Source organism: Micromys minutus (assembly GCF_963924665.1).
Source record: "Micromys minutus genome assembly, chromosome: 31".
Lineage (NCBI taxonomy): Eukaryota > Metazoa > Chordata > Mammalia > Rodentia > Muridae > Micromys > Micromys minutus.
Window position 1 is genome coordinate 9,460,686 of NC_137966.1, and position 21,923 is coordinate 9,482,608.

General features: G+C 48.8%; 1 protein-coding gene across 2 annotated transcripts in view; it reads left to right on the top strand.

Annotated features, from left to right (window-relative positions):
• The window catches only part of WWC1 (WW and C2 domain containing 1), a gene marked incomplete at its 5' end in the record, with an annotated part of 135,079 nt that overhangs the window by 87,109 nt on the left and 26,047 nt on the right, over nucleotides 1-21,923 (top strand). For both annotated transcript variants that reach the window (XM_080942462.1, XM_080942463.1), the window contains 8 exons: nucleotides 2,479-2,608; nucleotides 4,588-4,734; nucleotides 5,863-5,933; nucleotides 8,836-9,078; nucleotides 15,209-15,298; nucleotides 16,262-16,782; nucleotides 21,201-21,309; nucleotides 21,686-21,766. In XM_080942462.1, the coding sequence (XP_080798588.1) occupies nucleotides 2,479-2,608; nucleotides 4,588-4,734; nucleotides 5,863-5,933; nucleotides 8,836-9,078; nucleotides 15,209-15,298; nucleotides 16,262-16,782; nucleotides 21,201-21,309; nucleotides 21,686-21,766 (1,392 nt within the window). The remainder of the gene's footprint in view (nucleotides 1-2,478; nucleotides 2,609-4,587; nucleotides 4,735-5,862; nucleotides 5,934-8,835; nucleotides 9,079-15,208; nucleotides 15,299-16,261; nucleotides 16,783-21,200; nucleotides 21,310-21,685; nucleotides 21,767-21,923) is intronic.

The window sequence follows — 21,923 nt, forward strand, 5'->3', positions numbered from 1 at the left end:
GTGGACGGCACAGGAAGAACTAGCTACTGTCAGAGGCTGTGGCTACTGGGCATGCGTGTCCCCAAAGACCCGAAAGAAAGAATGGCTGCATAGTTTGGAAATCCTAAAACATATCTCCCAACACACACACAACTTTTCTTTCCCCTTACCCTCTACCCGAAAGGATTCTTTCAGTGAGCGTATAAATGGTGACCCTTTGTTCTCCCCGGCCTCCTCTTACTCCAGTCTTATCCCAAGTGTTCTCGGAGCTGCTCTCTGCAGCCAAATTCCGGAGCTTGGGTTGCTAAGGGCCTGGAGAAATCAGGTAAAGCTCTTTCCAGCCAGGCACACAGGCTGCTCCTTTCTGGGAATGCAGAGCCATTCTTGCCCTGTTTGCAGAGGCGAACTCTACCCAGCCTCCAGACCTATTGAAGCATAAAGCTTTCCCCACTACACCTAACACCCCTTTGGGTAGGACCACACTCTTGCGGGGGAGGGGTGGTGTTCTGCTGAGTATCACCCGAAGAGCTTTGTGGAGCAATGCTCCTTACGTGAACTTTTTCAGACTAAATCTGAGACAGATCTTAGCTGACCTGGCAGGCTTGCCCAGGCCCCAGTCCTCGAAAGGAATAGACAAAGCTATTTTTAGTGCGAGACACAATTAGGGCTTTGTTTTCCCACCGTGGAAGCTGAAGAAACTGCAGGAGGCAGCTGTGTGGGGACCCCTCCCTGCTGCCCTCTCTCCTGCTCCAAGCCATGAGGCTAGGGGTGAAAACCTGCTCCCGTTCTCTTTCCTCCTTTCTGAGTAACTTCCCACTCACACTAGCTATTTTTATCGGAGGACAGTTTGGCTGTAGCAGGAAGCCAGGAGGAAAGCCTGTTAGGATTTCTCATCCCTTTATAATGGGCCTGTGGTGTTCCCTGGGCTGCTAAACTTTTCCACCCTCCACCGAAGCCTCAGGCCAGCCTTTGATGAAAGAATGAAGCAGTTAAGTGTCTGCTCTTAGAATCTTCTCCACAGCCTAGTCCTCTTCAGACCCCCCTCTCCTGAGCCCTCTCTGCTTTCTTAAGTCATAGCTCAGTGGCAGGGCACTTGCCACCCACGTGTATGGCTTTGGATTTGATCTCAGACCTTCAAAAAAAGGAGGGGATACACTCAGCTCTTCCCTTTTACACAACCTTCACTTTCATCGAAACAACCCTCCACACAGGGCCCCCGGATAAACCAGTAATCTCCGAGCTGAGGGTGTTTAATCTGTCACATTTGTATACCACTTCCTAGTTCTCCTCAGGATTTGGGTCCTTTATTCCGCTTGACATTGAGAACAGCTCTGAACATGGCTGGGCAGAAGCCATAACCTGGGCTTCTTTAGAATACTGAGGTTTGGGAGGTTCGTCCAATGCTGCGCTGCAGACTACACTAACCCGTGTGAAAGCCTGGGACCCTTTTTATCCTTACCTTTCCTTGTCCTTGTGTCCTGTAATTCAGCAGGGCTCTCGGGTGCAGACATGGCTCAGGAGGTTAAAAAAAAAAAAACCACTTGCTATGCCAGATACCAACCTGAGCCCAGAACCCATGCAGAGACGAAGAGGACAGAACCAACTTCACAAAGTTAAATATAGCGGCTCTCCACCAAGAGTGATTTTGGACCATATATTTGGACAATTTGTGGAGGATTTTTTTTTTTTTGAGACTATGTAGTTTTGATTGACGTGTGAGACTCAGAGAGATTTGCCTGCCTCTGCCTCTCAAGTGTTAAAATTTTAAAGTGTGGCTCATGTCACCTGGCAGGAAGTAGTCACAACGCAAGCCTGGGGCATTATTATTTTGTGAATCAGTGCCTAGGACCCTGCTAGCTTGTGATGTATAGAACAGGAGACACACCATCTCCTCATCCCCAACTTCTACAATCTTGTTCAGCTTCATTTTCCCGGGTACAACAGTTAAACCAGTGATTCTGTTTCATAAAATCTTAAGTTACCAATGCAACTAAAACACAGTTTCTCGGCTCTTGGACATGTGTATAGAACCCTCTCCCCAGCCTCAGGGATTCAGGAGGGAATCAGGAAGATTTTCAATAAGGGCTCATACTTAGAAGAGCCCAACGCAGGGAGGGCTGGAGAGAAATGGCTTGGCGGTTAAGAGCACTGACGGCTCTTCCACAGGTCCTGAGTTCAAATCCCAGCAACCACATGGTAGCTCACAACCATCTGTAGTGGGATCCGATGTCCCCACTTCTGGTGTATCTGAAAACAGCTACAGTGTGCTCATATAAATAAAATAAATAAATCTTAAAAAGAAAAGAAGAATAGCCTAACTCTAAGAATGACGTTGCTTCTGTGGTCTGGAGCCACACACATTTGCAGTCTGACGAGAACCTTCTGCAAGTAGGGCCTAGAGAAGGCTGTGGGGGATGGAGAGAGGAGGTTGGGCTGGAGAGCACCTGAGCTTTCTCCCCGCCCTCTCATGACTGACTTCTCCTGTTTCCTGGCCCCCAGAATTGACGAGAGGATGTCCGATGCTCAGGGTGGCTACAAACTGGATGAAGCCCAGGCTGTGCTGAGGGAAACCAAAGCGATCAAGAAAGCCATCACCTGCGGAGAAAAGGAGAAGCAGGACCTGATCAAGGTGACGTGGCCTCCAGGGATGTGGGCCCCTGGAACCCTGGGTATAAAGACTTCACACTGCCTATTTTCCCTTACCACACAAGGTACTGAATTCTCAGTACCGGATGAATTTCCCTAGTCCAAACTTTTTTCTTTTCTTTTCTTTTCTTTTTTTTCTTTTTGTATTAACATGATACTGCCATGAAAAATTCTACCCATCTATGTAAGGTGAACAGAGACACAATACAGGCACATCGAAAAATAGCAAGGTGCTTTCTGGCTGTGCGTATGCAAGTACACACATCAAGTTTTTTGTGTATTTAGACTTTGGCCCCCATCACCAAGAAAATGTATTATGTGATGCCAGTAGTCTGGAATTAAAAGAAAGGATCGCAGTCATTTCGAATTGTAGCCCTACGATGGATGGTGGCTTTACAGACGTGTCCCAGTTGCAGGTGCTGTCAATTAGAAGACACTGTCATGTGACACTCAACAGAAGCTCTGCCCCCTGCCCCACCGCAACTGTTATGCATCAGACAACCACCCTCAGCGTACCGATGAGAAACTTGGCAAGAGAACATGGAGCGCTGAGCTACTCCTTGCTGTCCACGGACACCTGTTCTTGGGTCAGAAGTTACGGTGTGCCAAAGTCATGCTTACCCTCTACTAGGTTTCTTGAGATTGCCACCCCCTTCTTCCTTTGTAAAGGAGAGAAGGGAGGCTCAGAAGCACCAAGTGACTTGCTTGAGGCCAATCTGTTAGTACCAGTGGCAAAGCCTGATCCACTTGTCCTACCAAAGACAGCTCCTCACCACCCATCTTGTGTGTGATGGACCAACGACAGAGCCATTTTACCTGAACATCACAATGTTAGTGAGTCTGTCCCTTCTGTTCTCTGAGCTAGGAACTGAATCACTAAGTCCACAACACAGTGATGCGTGGCTCAGATTACGGCTGTCCTATAGATCAGGACAATCTGGCTCAGATAGCTAGTGGCCGAGCTACCAGTCAGACCCTGAGACAGGTGGTTCGTTCGCAAGCCCATTGCTTCACCCCCGAATGTAATCCCCACTCAGAAGCCACCTCACCCTGAAGGCACCTTCCCATCACCCCGCTGATGCCAGGAGTCCAAAGACTCAGAATCGCCGTGGCTAGCTTTGGATGGAAATGTCGGCAGACAACCGGACTGTGGCCCAAGAGCTGTGGCGCTCGTGGATAGCGAGTAGTTCTGCTTGTGACTAGAGGTTCAGAGCACTGCACCACACTGTCAGTTGTCAGCTTGTCATCGGTACAGTGAGGACGATCTAGTTCGCCACTGGAGGAAGTTGAGGGGCAGGAACTTAAACAAGGCAGGAACCTGGAGGCAGGAGCTGATGCAGGGACCATGGAGGAGTGCTGCTCACTGGCTTGCTCCTCATGGCATGTTCAACCTGCTTTCTTTATTATTATTGTTGTTGTTGTTGTTATTATTATTATTATTATTACAATTATTATTTATTCATTCATTCACTCATTCATTCACTCACTTTACATCTGGTTTGAAGCTCCCCCTCCCTTCTTCTCTCCCAGTTTCACCCTTTTCCCTACCTGCCCAGGGTTAACACAAGCCAAAATGGGCTGAGCCCTCCCCTGTCAATCACCAATTAAGAAAATGCTCTGTAGGCTTGCCTTCTGGGGGCATTTTTTAAAAATTATTTTATTGCATAATCTCTGTGTTTACATTTCAAATGTTATCCCCTCCCCCTCCCCATACCCGTCCCCCTCAAATTGTCTCCACGAAGGTACATTCTTAATTGAGGTTCCCCTCTTCTCCGATGACTCTAGCTCATGCCAAGTTGAGCACTGACTGTTCTTCCAGAGGATGCAGGTTCAATTCCCAGCACTCCCATGGCGGCTCACAACCATCTATGCCCCCAGTCCCAGGGGATCTGGTGTCCTTTCCTCGACCCCCGAGGGCACTGATAGTGAGAGCCAACACTCACTGTTCTCCCTGCACCACAGAGTCTCGCCATGCTGAAGGATGGCTTCCGAACAGACAGAGGGTCGCACTCCGACCTGTGGCCCAGCAGCAGTTCTCTGGAGAGTTCGAGCTTCCCAATGCCAAAGCAGTTCCTGGACGTGAGCTCGCAGACAGACATCTCGGGGACTGTGAGTAGACAGGGGTCGCATCTGGGAGGCTGTTCTAGGAGGATGGACGCCTGTTCTTGACCGCCTGCCTGTGGCTCCATGGAGCTCAGCTGGCCCCAGAGGACAGGAAATAATGGTTTGAGGAAAGGCTAGAGTTGGGGATCCCACACTTTAAGTACTGTCTGGCCATGAGCTGATGCCTGTTAACCCTGCACACAATGCATTTTTCAATTCGTGAAGTGTCTCCCTCTCATTTCTTTCATGCTGTTTGGTAGCTCCGTCCTGGTTTCCTTTGACCAGCTGGAGGGCAGAGCGTATTTCTCTCATTGTTCCCCACACAATGCTGGCAGCTTTCAAGCAGCTGCTGACTCTCGGTGCCAAGGTTCAACCTGGTCCCAGTAGTGGGTAGTGACAACGCCACCAGCCATAAAAGTGGCCAAGTAGAACCGGGCCACAGTAAGTGTGATCTTCAGAGAGTCTTTGCTCTCCTGGAGCCCAGAACTCTGGGTGAACCTACCTTCTAGCTTCCCTTCTGGCTAACCACTGCCTGCCCCCTCCTGGTTTCTGTGGCTGTTCTCCCACTAGTAAGGGAATAACTCTGTTCCAAGTGTGAGCCCATGAGCTTGAAGTTTCTGGTTTCTGACAGGCAACTACAGAAACAGGCTGTCCCCCTTCCTGTCCCAGCCATTCACGCAGGCCCAACCCCCTGAAAGCCAGCCTCTGCTTACCCAGAGTTTCGGTGCTCACTGGAGTCTCTATGAGCTTTCAGTTAAACCTTTGCCCAGTGTCCCCAGGTTGGATAGTGTGTATTTTCTGCTACTATTACCTGTAGTCCTCTATGTGTTTGATACCTGCTTTGACCCTTTTCAGTTAGATTATGGTATGTGGGCCTTTTTTTTCAACCCCCTCCCCACAAGTACTGACATATATGAGTTTGAGACTGTTCCTATGGACCCAAGGGAAGACAAGTATTTTGTCTAACCATCTTCCCCACGGTCTACACAGCCAGCCCATAGTGATTGGAGACTATTCTTAGCTCCACCCACATACCCCGTCAAGTCTTCCAGGAGCTATTGAAACACCACCGCTCAGCATTGGCCTCGCTGCAGGAACTGTGTAATTCCTGTCTCTCTTCTTACCTCCCCCTAGTTCACCAGCAGCAACAATCAGTTGGCCGAGAAGGTCAGGTTGCGCCTTCGGTATGAAGAAGCGAAGAGAAGGTAATTCACAGCCCATTCTGGAAAGAGCGTAATCTAACCACCATGGTGGGGGTTTCTATGAACATGCCCCCAGGGTTTGAGTCAGGGAATTGGTGTTTTGGTTTGTTTTGTTTTTTCCAAGACAGGGTTTCTCTTTGTAGTGATGTAGACCTAGCTCTGTAGACCAGGCTAGCCACACATAGATCTACCTGTTGTGTACCAGCGCGGCTCGGCAAACGCTCCTCTTATTTATAGATTATAAAGGTAGATGGAATCATATTTATATGTTAATCCTCTGGAAATCAAAGAGGAAATTACTGACCCAAGACAGTCTAGTAGAACAGCTGAACTATGTTTGAACCCAGATCTGTTTAATCTCAAAGCCTAGTGATTTTTCTGTTTACCCATCTTGGTTTCTGTAGTCAGTGCTTTCTGGTGTTCTCGGAATCAGTTTGGTTTGAAGAGGCCATAAGTTTGCTTGATTTGGCTCAGCAACAAGCCAAAGAGGACTGCGGATGTTTCTCGCTTCAGGAAGAAAGTGTTACTTGTGATGGTCTTTCGTTACTGTTATACCGGGGATTGAACTCAGGGCTGTAAGCACTCTGGGCAAGTACAACAGCTTTGTTTTTAGTTGTCTCGCTGGGTGTGTTGCGTGTTTGTTTTAGGCAAGGTTTCTCCATGTGCTCCAGACTGGCTGGCCTTGAACTGATCAGTAGTTCAGGAAGGTTTTTACGACTTGGGGGACCAGGGTGAGGATATGGGGATTAAATCCAGAGCCTTGCACATGCTAGGCTCTTAATATTCTACTGTTGAGCTAAGACCCTGGCCTGGTTTATTATTATTATGTGCATATGATGTGTGTCCTGGGTCAGTGGGGGGGGGCACACAGGTCACTGTACACATGTCAGAAGACAACTCTGTGGGGTCTGGTTCTTCCTTCCACAATGACATGGGCTCTGATGAATGAATATGTGTTGCTGGATGACAGACATCTTTACCTGCTGAACCATTTCAGCGGCCCCACAGACTATGACACCTCCTACTTCAGGCTTGTACTCCAGGGGTTTCAGACGTCCTGTGGCTGGATAGGTTACGTTTTACCACCACAGTGATAAAGTAATCAATCTGGCCTTTCCAGAGCAGTTGTGGAACAGTGAGACCAGATTGTTTATGGTACTAAAAATACTTGTGCACTTAGGGGCCGTTCTAATATAAAAAAAAACAAAAAAAAACTACAGCAGGGCTCAGTGGGTAAGGGCACTTTCTAAGAAACTTGACAACCTAAGTTCAATCCCAGGGACCCACTGGAAGGAGAGAATGAACTCCATCAAGTTAATCTCCGGCCTCCACACACATACCTACACAGCACACACACCTACATGTCCCCACGAACAAACAAATAAATGTAACAACTTTTTTAAAAGCTCACAGTAGAGCTCCTATCTTATTTGTTAGAGAGAACTTTGGCCTAGGATGTTCCATGACTTTCACATTTTATCTTTAGACAGCTAATACAGTTGAGATGGGGCTTTCTCCGTGGGGCCAGCTACAATGTAGTGGGACCAGCCTGGGCTTCTGCTGGTTCCCAGAACACAGCACAACGCATTGAGGCAGTGTCAGGCAATAGAATGGAATCAAAGGAAGTCAAGAGAAAGGAATTCAGCCGTCTAACCCAGCCCTTACCCCAGCTGGAGACTTTGGCCTTAGGCTCAGCTAGATCTAGGCTTGGGATAGTACAGCCTCAATTTAGTCTGGTTTTCTCTGCTCTGTCCCTTTTGTGTCGGCTTTATCCTCAAGCAGGCCTTCTAACGGGAACAGCAACATGGATCTAAGGTCTAAGCTTACCTTCTACCAGGTTTCCCACCTCAGCAGAAAGGCTACCTTTCTTTCCCCACGGATGGGCGTTTTGTTTAGTGCTTTTGCTCGTCGGTTTGGGGAGGGGGTGGTATGTGTTTGTGTTTTCAGGTTTTGAGACAGGGTCTTGCTTGCTGTGAATCCCACATTTGTCTCCAAACCATCCTCCTCCTTCTCCACTGCCTGCCATAGCCTCACAAGTCATGGTCCTGAAAGTTTTGGTAGATACTGGGTCTGGGAGCCACTGGTAGTTTTGAATGGCTTTTGATTGTCGAGGACCAATAGAGGAGTGGGAAATTATAACTCCCAGAAGGTCCAAGTGTGGGTCATGTGGTCATGCTGGGGTGGGGGACTGAGGAGAGCTCACCAAGTGACTTGAGGGTGTTTCCTTTCCTCAAAAGGAGCTGGTGAGGTTAGAAGAAGACTGTCCAGTGTATACCACTGACTCCCACTAAGGGCTCAGCATCTGTGTATCTGCATCTCTCTCTCATCCTTGAACCTTTGGTCCCTTCCGGCCAGTAGCAATGCCTATCTTAGATAAGCAGGCAGAAAAGGCATGGGGGAAACGGATGGAAGGGATACAGAGCTAATTCAGGAAAGCCCCTCCTGATCAGCACTTGCAGGGTTTATCCTCTTTGCAAGTTGACGTATGTACACAGACCCTCTGCATATGTCATCACTGGCTTCCCCCCTCATTCTGGAGGATGAATAATTGTTTCTCCCGTCTCCAAGGCTCAGGGTATTTCCCCATAACTAAGAAGGGGCCCATCCAGTGATAGCAGTAGCTAGAAACATTTAATCAGGGCTAAATACTATGTGTGCATGCATGAGTATATACACAACCTTTAGCCACCACCCTAGGAAGCATAACATTCCCCCACCCAGGGTGAGCTGTGCCTGTTGTGGTATCCAGTCTGAAACCTGATCAAGAAGAAAGCGGTAAACTGTCAAAGTCTGCTCTGAGCATGTCCTGGATGGATACTGGTACTTCACATCCTTAGAAAAACAACCTGTTTCCCAGTTCCTACGACACCGTGTTTTTAATCTCTCATACCTTCTCAACTCCCAGGATCGCCAACCTCAAGATCCAGCTGGCCAAACTTGACAGTGAGGCCTGGCCTGGGGTGCTAGACTCAGAGAGGGACCGTCTGATCCTCATCAATGAGAAGGAGGAGCTACTGAAGGAAATGCGCTTCATCAGCCCCCGGAAATGGACCCAGGGAGAGGTGGAGCGGCTGGAAATGGCCCAGAGGCAACTGGAGAAGGACTTGCAGGCAGCCCGGGACACCCAGAGCAAGGCGCTGACTGAGAGGTGGGTCTAGGGTTAGGACATAAGTCCCGGTGGGCTTGGGGCAAGGGAGAACATGCCAATCTGACCTGTCAGCCCAGCAGGAGCCCGGAGTGTGAAGGGTCCCAGGGTGGGGGTAGGGATACCTGAGCAGCCAGGTGAGCACCCTCGGGTAGAGATATCACGGCTTTTCGAGTGGCACATCAGAAAAGATGACTTATATACAGGTATGCCAGGACCCTGGTCCTTCACACAGGAAGTACAGTGCTGAAAAGTCTGTACAGACACGGGCTCTCAGAAAGGCATCTGCTCATTCGAGTAAGCCCTGTTTTTCCAGTGTGGTAATGGTGACTCTCCGTCTCTTATGTGAGCAGACACTCACGGGTTTCACACATCTCGACTTTACATACTTGGCTTGTATGTACCCAGCCTCACTGGGCGAAGCTTATTCCTGCTCCCAAGCACATACACACATTTGAAAACCACCATGTTTGTGGGGAGGAGAGAGGGTCCTCTGGTGTTTCTTCTCTTCCGTTAAACAGTCCGCCCTCAGTGCCCATGGGTTCCGTAGCCTTAAACCAGTCACGGACTGCAGATGTGTAAAGAGTAGATTAAAAGTAATAGGAATAACAAATATGATACATTACGCTAACAACTAATTTTATAGCGTATAATTTTATAGTGTTCGGATGCAACGTAGATATATTTAAACACACAGGAGGGTAGATATATTTAAACACACAAGAGGGTAGCTAAGGTGGCTCATCAGATAGAGGTACTTGCCACCAAGTCTGACACACTGAGTTTAATCCTCAAGAATGAGAGGAAAAACTGGACACATGTGTATACACACACACACACACACACACACACACACACATCATAATAATGATAAAACATACAGGAGAACATGTATGTGCAGTATATAGGTCCTATTTTATTTATATGCAATCTTGAACATCTGAATGCCTTGGTATCTGTGCGGGTATCTGCAGCCTTCTTCTTCTTCATGACCTATCAAACTGATTTTGGCACCTTTTTTTTGATGTGGGAGGTGAATTTTGAAGGCCAGCGGTATGAATGGGAGATACAGACTGGAATGCTTATGGGCAAAGCAGGTACTGAAAATGCTTGAAGCCCACCTAACTGCAGACTTGTCAGTCTGGAGGGCGCCGCCCCTACTTTTCCTAGATCTGGCAAACATGCCCCCATGGTCCTTATATTTTATTTTTTGCTGTGCTCGAGCTGCAGCCCAGGGCCTCGCAACAGTGCCGGGCAAGTGTTCAACTCCTACGTTGTACGTCACAGTAAAACTTCAGAAGCCTATCACTTGGATTCATAATTATCAAACACAGGCAATTAATGCCAACTGTAAAGAGGCCATTAGCCATTCTCATCTCTGACCTTGACTTAAGAAGCAAGCCACGGATCACGCTGTCTGCCTCGTACCTGTTTCAGACTATTTCCTTTGATGCTCCCCAAAGCCCTACTCCCACAATACTAAGTGGAGAATTGTTTGAAGGAGGACCTTAAATCTCCCAATGTTCATTCATCTGCCTACTCATCCATCTGTCTGTCTGTCCATCCACTCTCTTATAGAAGTTAGCGGGACTGTTATGCAACGCCAGGATGAGAAGGCCGCCGTCCGTAAGTTAGTGTATTGGCCGGTTGTCTGTTACAGTGAGAAAACAGTGTGACCAAGGCAACTGGAAGGGGAAAGAGTTTATTTGAGCTTCCAGTTACAGAGGGTTTCGGTTGACGGGGCAGGGGGAGCATCGCAGCAAGTGGCTGGAGCAGCAAGCTCAAAGCTCGTAGCTTGAAACGCGAGCAGAGAGTAGAGAAATCAAACCATGAATGGAGCAAGGCCAGAAGCTCTCAAATTCTGGCCCCGGCGACACACTTCCTTCAGCAAGGCCACACCTCCTAACTGGCATCCAAACAGTTCCACCAGTTAGGAAGCAAATATCCAAACGGATGAGCCTGTAAAGAACATTTTTGTTCAAACCATGACAGTCACAAAGGGACCCCTCCCCAGCAGCCAGATCTGCTGGGACCTTGTCCTCAGACCTTCTGGGACCATAGGAAATATATCTTCAAATGCAGGAGAGAGAGAGGGAGGGAGAGAGAGAGAGAGAGGGAGAGAGAGAGAGAGAGAGAGGAGGGAGAGAGAGAGAGAGAGAAATACTGCTTGTAAATATTTACAGAGCAGGATGACATTTCGGCGTATGTCTACCTTGGATGACAGGGACACCAGGGGTAACCGGCATTTGTGCTGTTCACACTTGTTGTCTCTGAATTAGGAGCCTTCGGAGTCTCCTCGATGCTTTGAAATACACTGCAGGTTGTTTGCTGCAAGAGAGAACACCGGAATGGATGCCCCGTGTGAATGTGTTTCGGGACTCATTATCCGCCCCCCCCCCTAGCCTTCCCAGGGGTCACAGCTCTTCTCGACTGCATTGGGCTTGGCTGTTTTACAGCTTCTAAAAGAACACGCAGTGCTTATCTATGGCCTGGTTCATTTCATTCAACACGATGTCTTCCGTACCCATCTATCTCACTCCAAATGACGGAGTCTCGTTCTCTCTCTCTTTTTATGACTTAATAAATATTTGTACAAGCGTGTACGCACCCACCCACACACAGTAATTTTCAAATATGTGTAATTGTTGGGGAGCAGGGATGAGGGAGGGGGTGGTCCCAGCAATGCGAGGCACAAGCCTAGTTTGTAAAGCTGGGAATTCTGGCCGTACCTCAGGAGAAGCAGGTCAGGGACTGTCAGGCGTCTTGTGTGTGCTCTGGAAATACACAGCCCTAAAGCACCCAGCTTGCAAACACGTCCTCACGACTGAGGAAGCTCCACTTTCACTAACGTCTGATGGGTCGTTCAGCCCCTGCCCAGCCCCTCGGGGTCTCAACGAATCCCTGATTGCTAACTGGACCAACCTTGGCCAGCTAAGCAGCTGACCAGAATTCGGCCAGCTCTGATCTGTCATCAACCCAGTACAAGAAGGAAAACAGCGCACCTTACGTCATTTTTGTTTTATAGTCCTCAGAAGCACTTGCCCAAAGACACTATGCTGGTTTTCCTGGAGCCGTGCCCTTTGGCGATGAGGGTTCTGTCTGTATGTCCTATACATTTCGTGTGTGGAGAGTATAAATGGGTGGGTGGGTGGGGCAGGTCTTTATTGGGCCGGTTTCTGTATTCTCATCTGCCACTAGACCCAGTGACTGTCCCTGGGGGATTTTGGCTGTCTATCATCTTCTCTGCCAGAAGCTAGAGAGAATACATTGATCATAGCTCTACTTGATGTTCGCTGGGTCAAGACACCTTATATATGCTTACAATATGGGTTTCATGTGCTTCATAGAATAAAAAGAAGGCAAAGGCCCCGAGAACCTGAAATCTGCAAGCAGGCATTGGGCCAGGTCAACATTGAGATGTTGAAAGTTTTACTTTCCCGAAGCTAGAACCAGAGGTTTCTTTAACCGCCTCTCAGGTGTAAGTGCCAGGTCTAGTAACTTGAGAGCAACCCATTTTACAGATGAGGAAATCGAGGCTCACCTCAGATCACCCAGTGACAGAGCTGGGATCAGAAGCAACCATACTTGGGATTCAGGCCCTTGCTAGCTTTAAGCAGCTGCCCACTAAGAAGGCCTTTCAATATTGCCTTCCTTCACCCCACCTCTCGAAGGTCCAGGAGCTCGGATGGAGCTTCGCCTGCACAGGGCAGTCTAGGGAGCCTCCTTCGCTGATCAGAGGTCCTGGATGGAAGGGTTCTTGTGGGAACTACAGAAGTTGGGAAGGCAGTGGGCACAGGCAGAAGCCGCCATGTGTGCTTCTAGTCACGTAGAAGAGCCACAGAAATAGTTGGGAAGGAACTGATGAACCTACGGCTGATTCTGATCCCCGTCCGTCTGTCTGTCTGTCTGTCTGTCTGTCTGTTTTCACTGCTGGACCTCTAGATTCCTGCTTCCTTTCTCTGTAAGTCTCTGTTCTCTCTGTCTCTCTCTGTCTCTCTCTCTGTGTGTGTGTGTGTGTCCCTTTGTCTTCTCTCCCCTTTTACATTTCTTCTCCCCTCCCCCTGTCCCTCAGAACCGCCTTCACATTCTTCACATTCCCCGTTCTTTTAGCTTTGCGTGCGCGCAGGCTCTCTCTCAGCCATGTGTCAGAGCTGGTGTGCAGTCACACAGGATGCTTGTCAGAGAGATCATGGCTACCGTGCCCCACCCACACCCACACCCCTGGGGCCGGGGACCAGCCGGGCTATTGCATTTTTAACCAGCATCCCAGGTGCGAAGCTTACAGCACTCGGGCCTCACCCCCTGGCTCTTCTTCCATGATTAATGTATTCACGGCTTCCCAGCATGTGCTGGGCCCGTCCCTCACATGCCATCTGGCCTGCTAAGCCTGCTGCTGCCGAGAAGGGACCGCTGCACCTGTGTCTGTGGCTACCCATGCCATGTTCGGGGAGTCATGTCAGCCCAACAACAGTTCCCTCACCAACCTGCCCGGTCTCGGGGAGGGTCCGCGTTTGTTCCCAGCATGCCCGGGCTTGCTCTATAGAAACCAGGAGCTCCACCTCTTGACCCTATACTTATCCTCCTTTATGGGCTGTGCTCTTAGAGACGGATGGGATGCCCCACAACCACTCCTCTGAGAATTCTTCATCGCAGGCGCCCATCTGCCAGCCTGCCTCTGTCCCTGTCAGCCCCATGCAAGGATCTAGAAGGAAGCCCTTTAGAGATTGAGTTGGCCAAGTACCATGCCAAGAAGAATCAGTCTACTGCTCTGGTTGCCCTGTCAGTAATTTCACAGGTTCACTTGCCCGATATGCGCCCCCTCTGCTCCCCAGTTATTTCTGAGCCCACCTCTGGTCTCATATGCTAGAGGTCTGGCTGTTGTGGTAGGGAGATGGCCTTGGTTTGGTTTGGTTTTATGTGAAAACCAGCCCTTGTCCTCTGACCACAGGCTGTGCTGGCTGAGTTCTTGGTCTTTTCCTGAGTCCAGGGAGCCAGGGTCATTCATTCAGTTCCTTCTCCAGACAGGTGACAGAGAGGAACAGTGAGTCACCTTGACGGTGAAATTTATCACCCAGACCCCCCAGCAGAGCCAATGAGCTCAGCCACTTCATCTAGGAAAAGAGAACCCCTTCCTTCCGTCTAGTGAACCACTTCAATTTCTCTAATTAGTTTGATCCAACTGCTGCAAGGAATAGCCTCAAATCTCTGTGGATAAGAACTCTTGAAGTTTATTTCTTGCCCATACAATAAATCTCCTAGTAACTGGCAGCCTCCCTTGTTGAAGAGCCCACAGCTTGCCTACCTCCCCTTTAAGGCCCCAGAGACTGAGGAAAGCACTCTACTTCCCTACTTCAGTCTGATACACATTTCTGCTTATATCCCATTGGCTAGAACTCGCTCCTGTGCCTCAGCCCAGGAAAGTGACCTAGCTTTGATCCTGGGAACCCAGGAAGACATAGCCCGGGGTAGGCAACAGAAATATGGTCAGGAAACCATTTGCTTGTTCTCAATTAGGGATTATGTCCTCTGCTTTTGTTGTTTGTTTTGGGACTGTGTTACACCATGCACTAATTAGACACCTGCTGTCTTCCATCCTCCATGATCTGTAAGAGAAGCAACAAGTTCTCTTTCCCTCGCTGCTGTGTCCCTGGTGCTAGGAACAGCATCCAGTGCCACCTGGGTAAATATTAGTTGGTGAAAGAAAGGGAGAAGGGAGGGGAAGGGAGTAGCATTGAATGGTAGGAGAGGGAAGAAATAGTAGTTTGGTGGGATCCTAATTCTTCCTATAATTTTGAGTCAACAATGCAACTAAGAGGCTCAAATTTTCTCATTTGTAAAGCTGTTAAAAATCATTCTCCCCGTGCGCATATCCATACATACTAAATTAGTGCAATGTGTTCAGAGGTTCCTAGCATCCTCTAAGGTGTGGCAGGTGGCTGCACAGTTACTTTAGATTCCGTAGGTACAGAATCTGCTTCTCCACAGCACTGTAGTATGTTTCCTGTGCACAAGCCCTTACACTGGAGTGTCCGTCTATTAGGGCTCGGACCTTATTTTCCTTCTTGGAGATCACCGAGGGCGCTGGGACACTGCGTCCCTTTGGAGTGTTACTGTCTTACCTTTTCTCCCTCAGGTTGAAGTTAAACAGCAGGAGGAACCAGCTGGTTCGAGAATTGGAGGAAGCCACTAGGCAGGTGGCTTCCCTGCACTCTCAGTTGAAAAGGTGAGCGGTGGGTTGATGACTGTCCCCATGGGAATGGCCAGGAGGTGGCCCAGCTCCATGATGCCCTTCACCAAAGAAATCTAAAGCACAGAAGGGGCAGATGTAGGCTTGGCCGGGTGGCTGGACACAGGGTGCTTCATCCCTTGGGACCGTACACACACAGATGGTCCCTGGAAGATGCTTGTGGGTCTAAAAATGAATTGCATCTGCCCACGTTCACAGCATGGAGTAGGGTTTCCACAAGCTCAGGCCTAGATGGCTGAAGTATAGAACCGGAACTTCACTTCATAGTGGCTTTTTGTTAAGCACCGCCTACCCGATCCCCAACAAAAAGCGGTTTCTTCCTGTTTAGAGCAATAAGCGATCTTTCGATGGTCATTTAGGATGTACGGCCTCCTTTTAAGTTAAACATTCTAACGTATTTTTAAAAGTAAATTATAGCTGGGTATGGCATCCCATGCCTTTAATCTGAGCACTCGGAAGGCAGAGGCAGGTCTTATCTCTGTGAGTTCAAGGCCATCCTGGTCTACATAGCAAGTCTTAGGACTGCACAGTCAGATCTCAGCTCAATCAATCAATCAAAACAAACAGAAGAAATATTTTAATAAAGAGGCAGTGCGGCCGATGAGAAATGAAGAGAAGGAAAAAGTAGAATCCAGCTGTGTGGTTTCTCTCATCTCAGGACCCAGAGCTTCAGATGAGCGTCAGGCGTTTCAGGCCAGCCCAACCTACCAAGCAGGAGGCTCACGGGTGCACACACCTGGTCTGCTACCCTGGGTCCCTGGTTCTCTCCAGATCTCTATTTTCTCCTCAGTGAAACTGGGTGTATTTGGTGAAATTGGTCCAGCTTAGGCCATCAGGTGGGCTAGGAAGATGGATGGCCACAGTTTCAGAGCCTGGTGGAGTTCCCAGCAGCCACCTTACTTCGCCCCATGTTCTCTTTTTTCCTTTCCCTGGCCCTAGCCTCTCAAGCAGTATGCAGTCGCTGTCTTCTGGCAGTAGCCCCGGGTCGCTTACCTCCAGCCGGGGCTCCCTGGCTGCCTCTAGCCTGGATTCCTCCACCTCAGCCAGCTTCACGGACCTCTATTATGACCCATTTGAGCAGCTGGACTCGGAGCTCCAGAGCAAGGTGGAACTGCTGTTCCTAGAGGGTGCCACAGGCTTCCGGCCCTCGGGCTGCATCACCACCATCCACGAGGATGAGGTGGCCAAGACCCAGAAGGCAGAGGGAGGCAGCCGCCTGCAGGCCCTGCGCTCCCTCTCCGGCACTCCAAGATCCATGACCTCCCTGTCTCCTCGCTCATCTCTCTCCTCCCCATCCCCTCCCTGTTCCCCCCTCCTCACTGGAGATGCCTTTCTGACCCCGATGGAGTTTGAAGACACAGAGCTGAGTTCCACTCTTTGTGAGCTGAGCCTCGGTGGCGGCACCCGGGAAAGATACCGGCTGGAGGAACCAGGACCTCAGGGCAAGCCACTGGGCCCAGGTAAGGACCAGGAGGCAGGGGATTCCTGTGATAACTCCTGACTGTCGATGGCTGGGTCTTCATGCAGTTGGCTATTTATTCTGGAGATACTGACAAATGTAGACTGGGCTCCACGTCCTGGGCTTAGGGTTTTGTTTTGTGGTGGTGGATTTCACTCAACAGGTATTTAGTGCCTACTAAAATGAATCCAGGTCCTGGCTGGGCTAATTGAATGTGAATGGATTAATTCATCTAAGCTCGACATTGAGCTGGCAAATGTAGCTGCTGAGGATCAGTGCTGATGACTGCAGACAAGGCCCCCCCTCCCCCACTGTTGCAAAGCTTGGGTTCAGCCGGAGCCACGGGCATTAGATATGGACCAGACAAGAGCACAGAGGGTATTGCAGCAGGATATGTAAAGCCTTTGGGTGGAGGTGAGCCGGCCAGGCTGGAATGGATTGAGGTTTAAAGAATGAGAGGGACTGGCGAGGGGGAGGGGAAGGGAATCGAGAGCAAGAAAGTGATAGCATTCACCTTCTTATATAGCATTCAACTATAAAACACACACACACACACACACACACACACACACACACACACACACACGGCATTTAGGAGGAATAGCCATGAAGATCATGCAAAGTCGTCCTCCTCCACTATATAGCCAGGTTTGGAAGCTTCGAGATCTTTTCTCAAAATATGTATGTATGTATGTATGTATGTGTGTGTGTGTGTGTGTGTGTGTGTGTATGTATGTATGTATGTATGTATGTATGTATGTATGTATGTATGTGGGCTGATGAGACAACTCAACAGGTAAAGGTGCTTCCTGCAGAAGCCTGGCAACCTGAGTTAGGTACCCCAAACCCACAGTAAGAGAAAACTGATTCCCAAAAGTTGCCCTCCGACCTCCACAAGTGCACCATGGCACGTCCATGGATGTGCACGTGTGGATTTTATAGCAATTAATTACAGTTATAATTGGCTTTAATTTTATACTAATTGTAGCAAGGACCCATATGACCTTGGGAAACCCAGGAATAGCTTGCACTTCTTCATGGGGTCAAAAAGAACATCCTGGGGTTGGTTAAGGATTCTTCAGACTGGATAGGGCTGCTGGGAAGATAAGCAAGGCTTGTTAGAAGCTGTCCCTTAACAAATTTCATTCTCCACTCTTCTCTGAAATGCATTGTATTTTTTTTAAAAAATGGGATGTTTCTTCTCTGCACATTTCATAGATGAGAAAACAGAGGTTCAGAGAGGTAGCATCCCTTGGCCAGAGTTGGCCTCACAGCTAACAAGCTAGGTTTTCTGATCTCAGAGCCCAGTTCCTTTTTTTGTTGTGTCTTATCATTATAATTGGAGGTAGTTCATTGTCCCCAAAAATGTGTGACTCTCTTGGTACTTGCTTGGCCCACCTGGACATCAAGCACACTGGGGGCTCTCCCTTCCACCCTCAGTGTCCTGTGACAATGGCACTGGCTTTTGTGTTTAGGTAGAAGCTGAGGAGCCTCAGGTCCTGCTGTATATGTTTACCCATTTGAACCTCACACCTCTATGAATAGTGTGTGTTGTTTGTTTTCTGCCTGGAATTGTCCGTGCACAGAAGCCAGTGGTAGGGGAGTGGGGTTTTCCAGTTAACTAAAGGTTCTGAATGTCAGCCATTTCTTTAAAGAGGAGCTCAGATGATCCCTGGGGTTCCCACATCAGGAAGGGAATCTCGCTGAGTTCTCTCCAACAAAAATGAAAACAAGCCTCTTACTACTGTAGGTGGCAAGCTCCCCGGCAGATTGATCCCCAGAGAGAAGGGAGTTCAGGTAGAACCTCTGCCCACGGCTTAAGATCCTTAAGACCAGTGTCTGTTAAGAACTCAGGACACTCAGATTGCAACCAGGACCTAGGAAGGGACCCTCCCCTGCCTCCCATCCCGATGTTGGACTTTGGGGCTCATAGGGTAGAGCACAAGGTGAGAGATGTGTTTCTTTTGTGCCATGCTCCCCTCTATGATCAGTGTGCAATGCCAGGCGGAGCTCCAACACTAAGCAGGTGTTGAGATTAGTACTGCCGTTCAGTCACCAGACAAATTAATCTCCTTAAGTGGTTTAGCGGAGGGGTGGAGATGTGTGTGGGGCTGAGGGTGGGAAATCTCCCCGGGCTCGGTGGGTGTGGCTTGAGGCTGGGAAACCTTTTTCCCCATCTGCAGCATCAGATATGTCTCAGGCTCCTCCTAGCACTGACCTGTCTCCCCAGCCTGCCAAAACCCCAGTCTCTGTGCAGCGCCATACATTAAGCCACCGGGTCTTCTCCATCTGCCCCAGGGCCTGGAGTGCACCGCTGCTTAGGAGGAGCGTTTGGCTGTATGTGAAATACCTAGAGCTGACCTTCATGGCTGGCAAGGCGTGACTTCTTCACATTTGCAGCGTTGCATTTCATAGGCTCACTTCTGTAGCTGTGAGCCTTGCACACTATGGGTGGTCATAGCTTGGGCCTGGAGTAAAGCTGTACCATACGCAAAGAGCCCAGTCATGACCCCATCCAGAGACTTCTGCTCAAAGTAAAGAGGAAGAGAGGAGGAACTGACTATGGGCTCATCCTCCTCCCTTGCTTTCCCTGAAGATACAGGATCTGTTCATTTGCCCCCGGTACGTAGGGAAGGCCTAGAAAATAATACTATGGGGTTGAGGATTTAGCTCAGTGTTAGAGCACTTGCCTAGCTCAGTCCTCAGCTTAAGGGGCTGGCGGGGCTGGAGAGGTGGCTCAGTGGTTAAGAGCACTGGCTGCTCTTCAAGAGGTCCTGAGTTCAATTCCCAACAACTACATGGTGGCTCACAACCATCTGTAATGGGATCTGATGCCCGCTTCTGGTGTGTCTGAAGACAGTTACAGTATACTTATATATAATAAATAAATCTTAAGAAAGGAAGGAAGGAAGGCAAGAAAACAATACTACTCTCTAGGCAAGAAGATCATGAGTTCAAAGCTTGCCTAGGCCATATGCCAAAACCCAGTCTTAAATGCCAAGAAGAGGTAGGTCTAGGGAACTATGCTTTACAAACATAAGGACCTAAGTTCAACTCTAAGATTTCACATTAAAGAAGGAGGAGAAGAGAAGAGGAGGAGGAGGAGAGGAGTAGGAGGAGGAGAGGAGTAGGAGGAGGAGAGGAGTAGGAGGAGGAGAGGAGGAAGAGCTAGTATTGGTAGCGTGTGCTTGTAATTTCAGCAGTGGGGAAGCAGAGGCAATGGATCCCTGGGGCTGGCTCACTAATCTATCTTTATGGTGAGCTTTGGAGTGAGAAACCCTGTCTCAAAAACCAAGGGATGTGGCTCCTGAGGAAGAGTACTTGAGTTGACCTCTGGACTGAATATAACGTGTTCCCCACATACTTATGCACACACACATACACACACATGAACACCCTGCCGTGGAACTAGTAGTCTCTGTACTATGAACACATTCATGTCCATGCCTTTGAAGGCCAGAAGAAGGAGGCAGATCCCCTGAACCCGCGGTTCCCCAGTGTGGAACTGTCTACACTTGTGAGCTGCAGTACAGGGGCTGAGAACCAAACTTTGGGCCTCTGCAAGAGCAGCAAATGCTTATAATTGCTGATCCATCTTCCCACCCTGCCAGACAGTTTTGTTCCAGAGCCTGGGGTTCTCAACCTTCCTAATGCCACAACTCTCTAATACAGTTCCTCATGTCGCGGTGACCTCCAGTCATAAAGTTATTTTCACTGCTACTTCATAACTGTAATTTTGCTACTGTTATGAATCATAATGTAAATATATTTGGAGAAGGGATGGTGTGGTGGTCCATAGGGTGGAGGAGATTTATTAGAATAGCTTATAAGCTGTGATCCAGCTAATCCAACAATGGCTGCCTACGTGCGAACAAAAGGCTCTAGAATCCAGAAGCTGTTCAGTTCATGAGGCTGGTTGTCAATATAACCCCAGAATCCCAAATAAGTAGACTCTAATTCCAGTGAAGGAATAGGCTTGCCAAGAACAAGCAGACCAAAAAAAAAAAAAAAAAGTCCTTTTATAGGTACCCATCAGAAGGCATGGCCCATATTAAAGGTGGATCTTCTGACCTCAAAAGATCTAGATTAAAGGTTTATTTTATTTTCCCACCCCCAAAGACTGGGATTGACAGTGGATCTTCCCAGTTTAAATTAATTGAAAGGAAAAAAATCATCCCTCAATAATGTGTTCAGACATTTGGGTTTTGGTTAGTTATAGTTATAATTATAATTACAATCAAGTTGATAACCAAGAACAGACATGAAGTTGCATGACTTCTTCCCTTGTCTCAAGATGAGAAGGGAAGTTTAGTGTTTAGAGTGTTTAGAGGAACTAGAGTTCGCTGGGACCATCAGGGGAGCAGAGTTTCGTGGTTTCTGTATTTGACTTTCCCTCTTTCATCTCCTCCTCCCATACAGCTGCAAGTGTGGCCCCAGGGTGTGGCCTCAAAGTGGCCTGTGTGTCCGCTGCAGTGTCTGATGAGTCAGTAGCCGGGGACAGTGGCGTGTATGAGGCTTCAGCGCAGAGGTGGGTTCCCAGAAGTTGTTCTGTTCTGGGGGGTCTGTGAGTTCAAGCCCATGTTCCACAGGATGCGATAGAGCCCCAGTAACCTAGCCTTTCTTCTGGTCTCTCTGGGACCATTCCCAACATAAAGACAGTCAGATGCAGGTGGTGTCCAAGGCTCCTATGACTAGTGTGGGTTCTGGGGTGACAATTGCCAAGTGTACACCATGTACCTAGATGCTAGAGAGAGAGAGTCTATTCTAGAGAGGGCTCCCAAGCACCTAGGAAAATGAGAGAAACATTGAGCACACAGCCAGCAGCCTCGCACCAAGAACCCTGATTCCAGAAAAAGCCTTTGTTTGTGGGCAGGACGCTAACCCCTTCCGCTGGTATCTTTTAGACCAGGCTCTTCAGAAGCTGCTGCATTTGACAGTGATGAACCGGAAGCTGCGGGTACCACTCGGGTTCAGATTGCCCTGAAGTAAGTGATGGGGGACCAAGAGGGAGGGAGTACATAGGACCTCTTCTTCATTGACCATATTGTACCTTCATGGCTATCCAGGGTGAGCTCTTGAATTGGGGGTTACTGTCCCCTTCACCACAGATGAGGAATGCCAAGTTTTTTGTATCTGGTATGG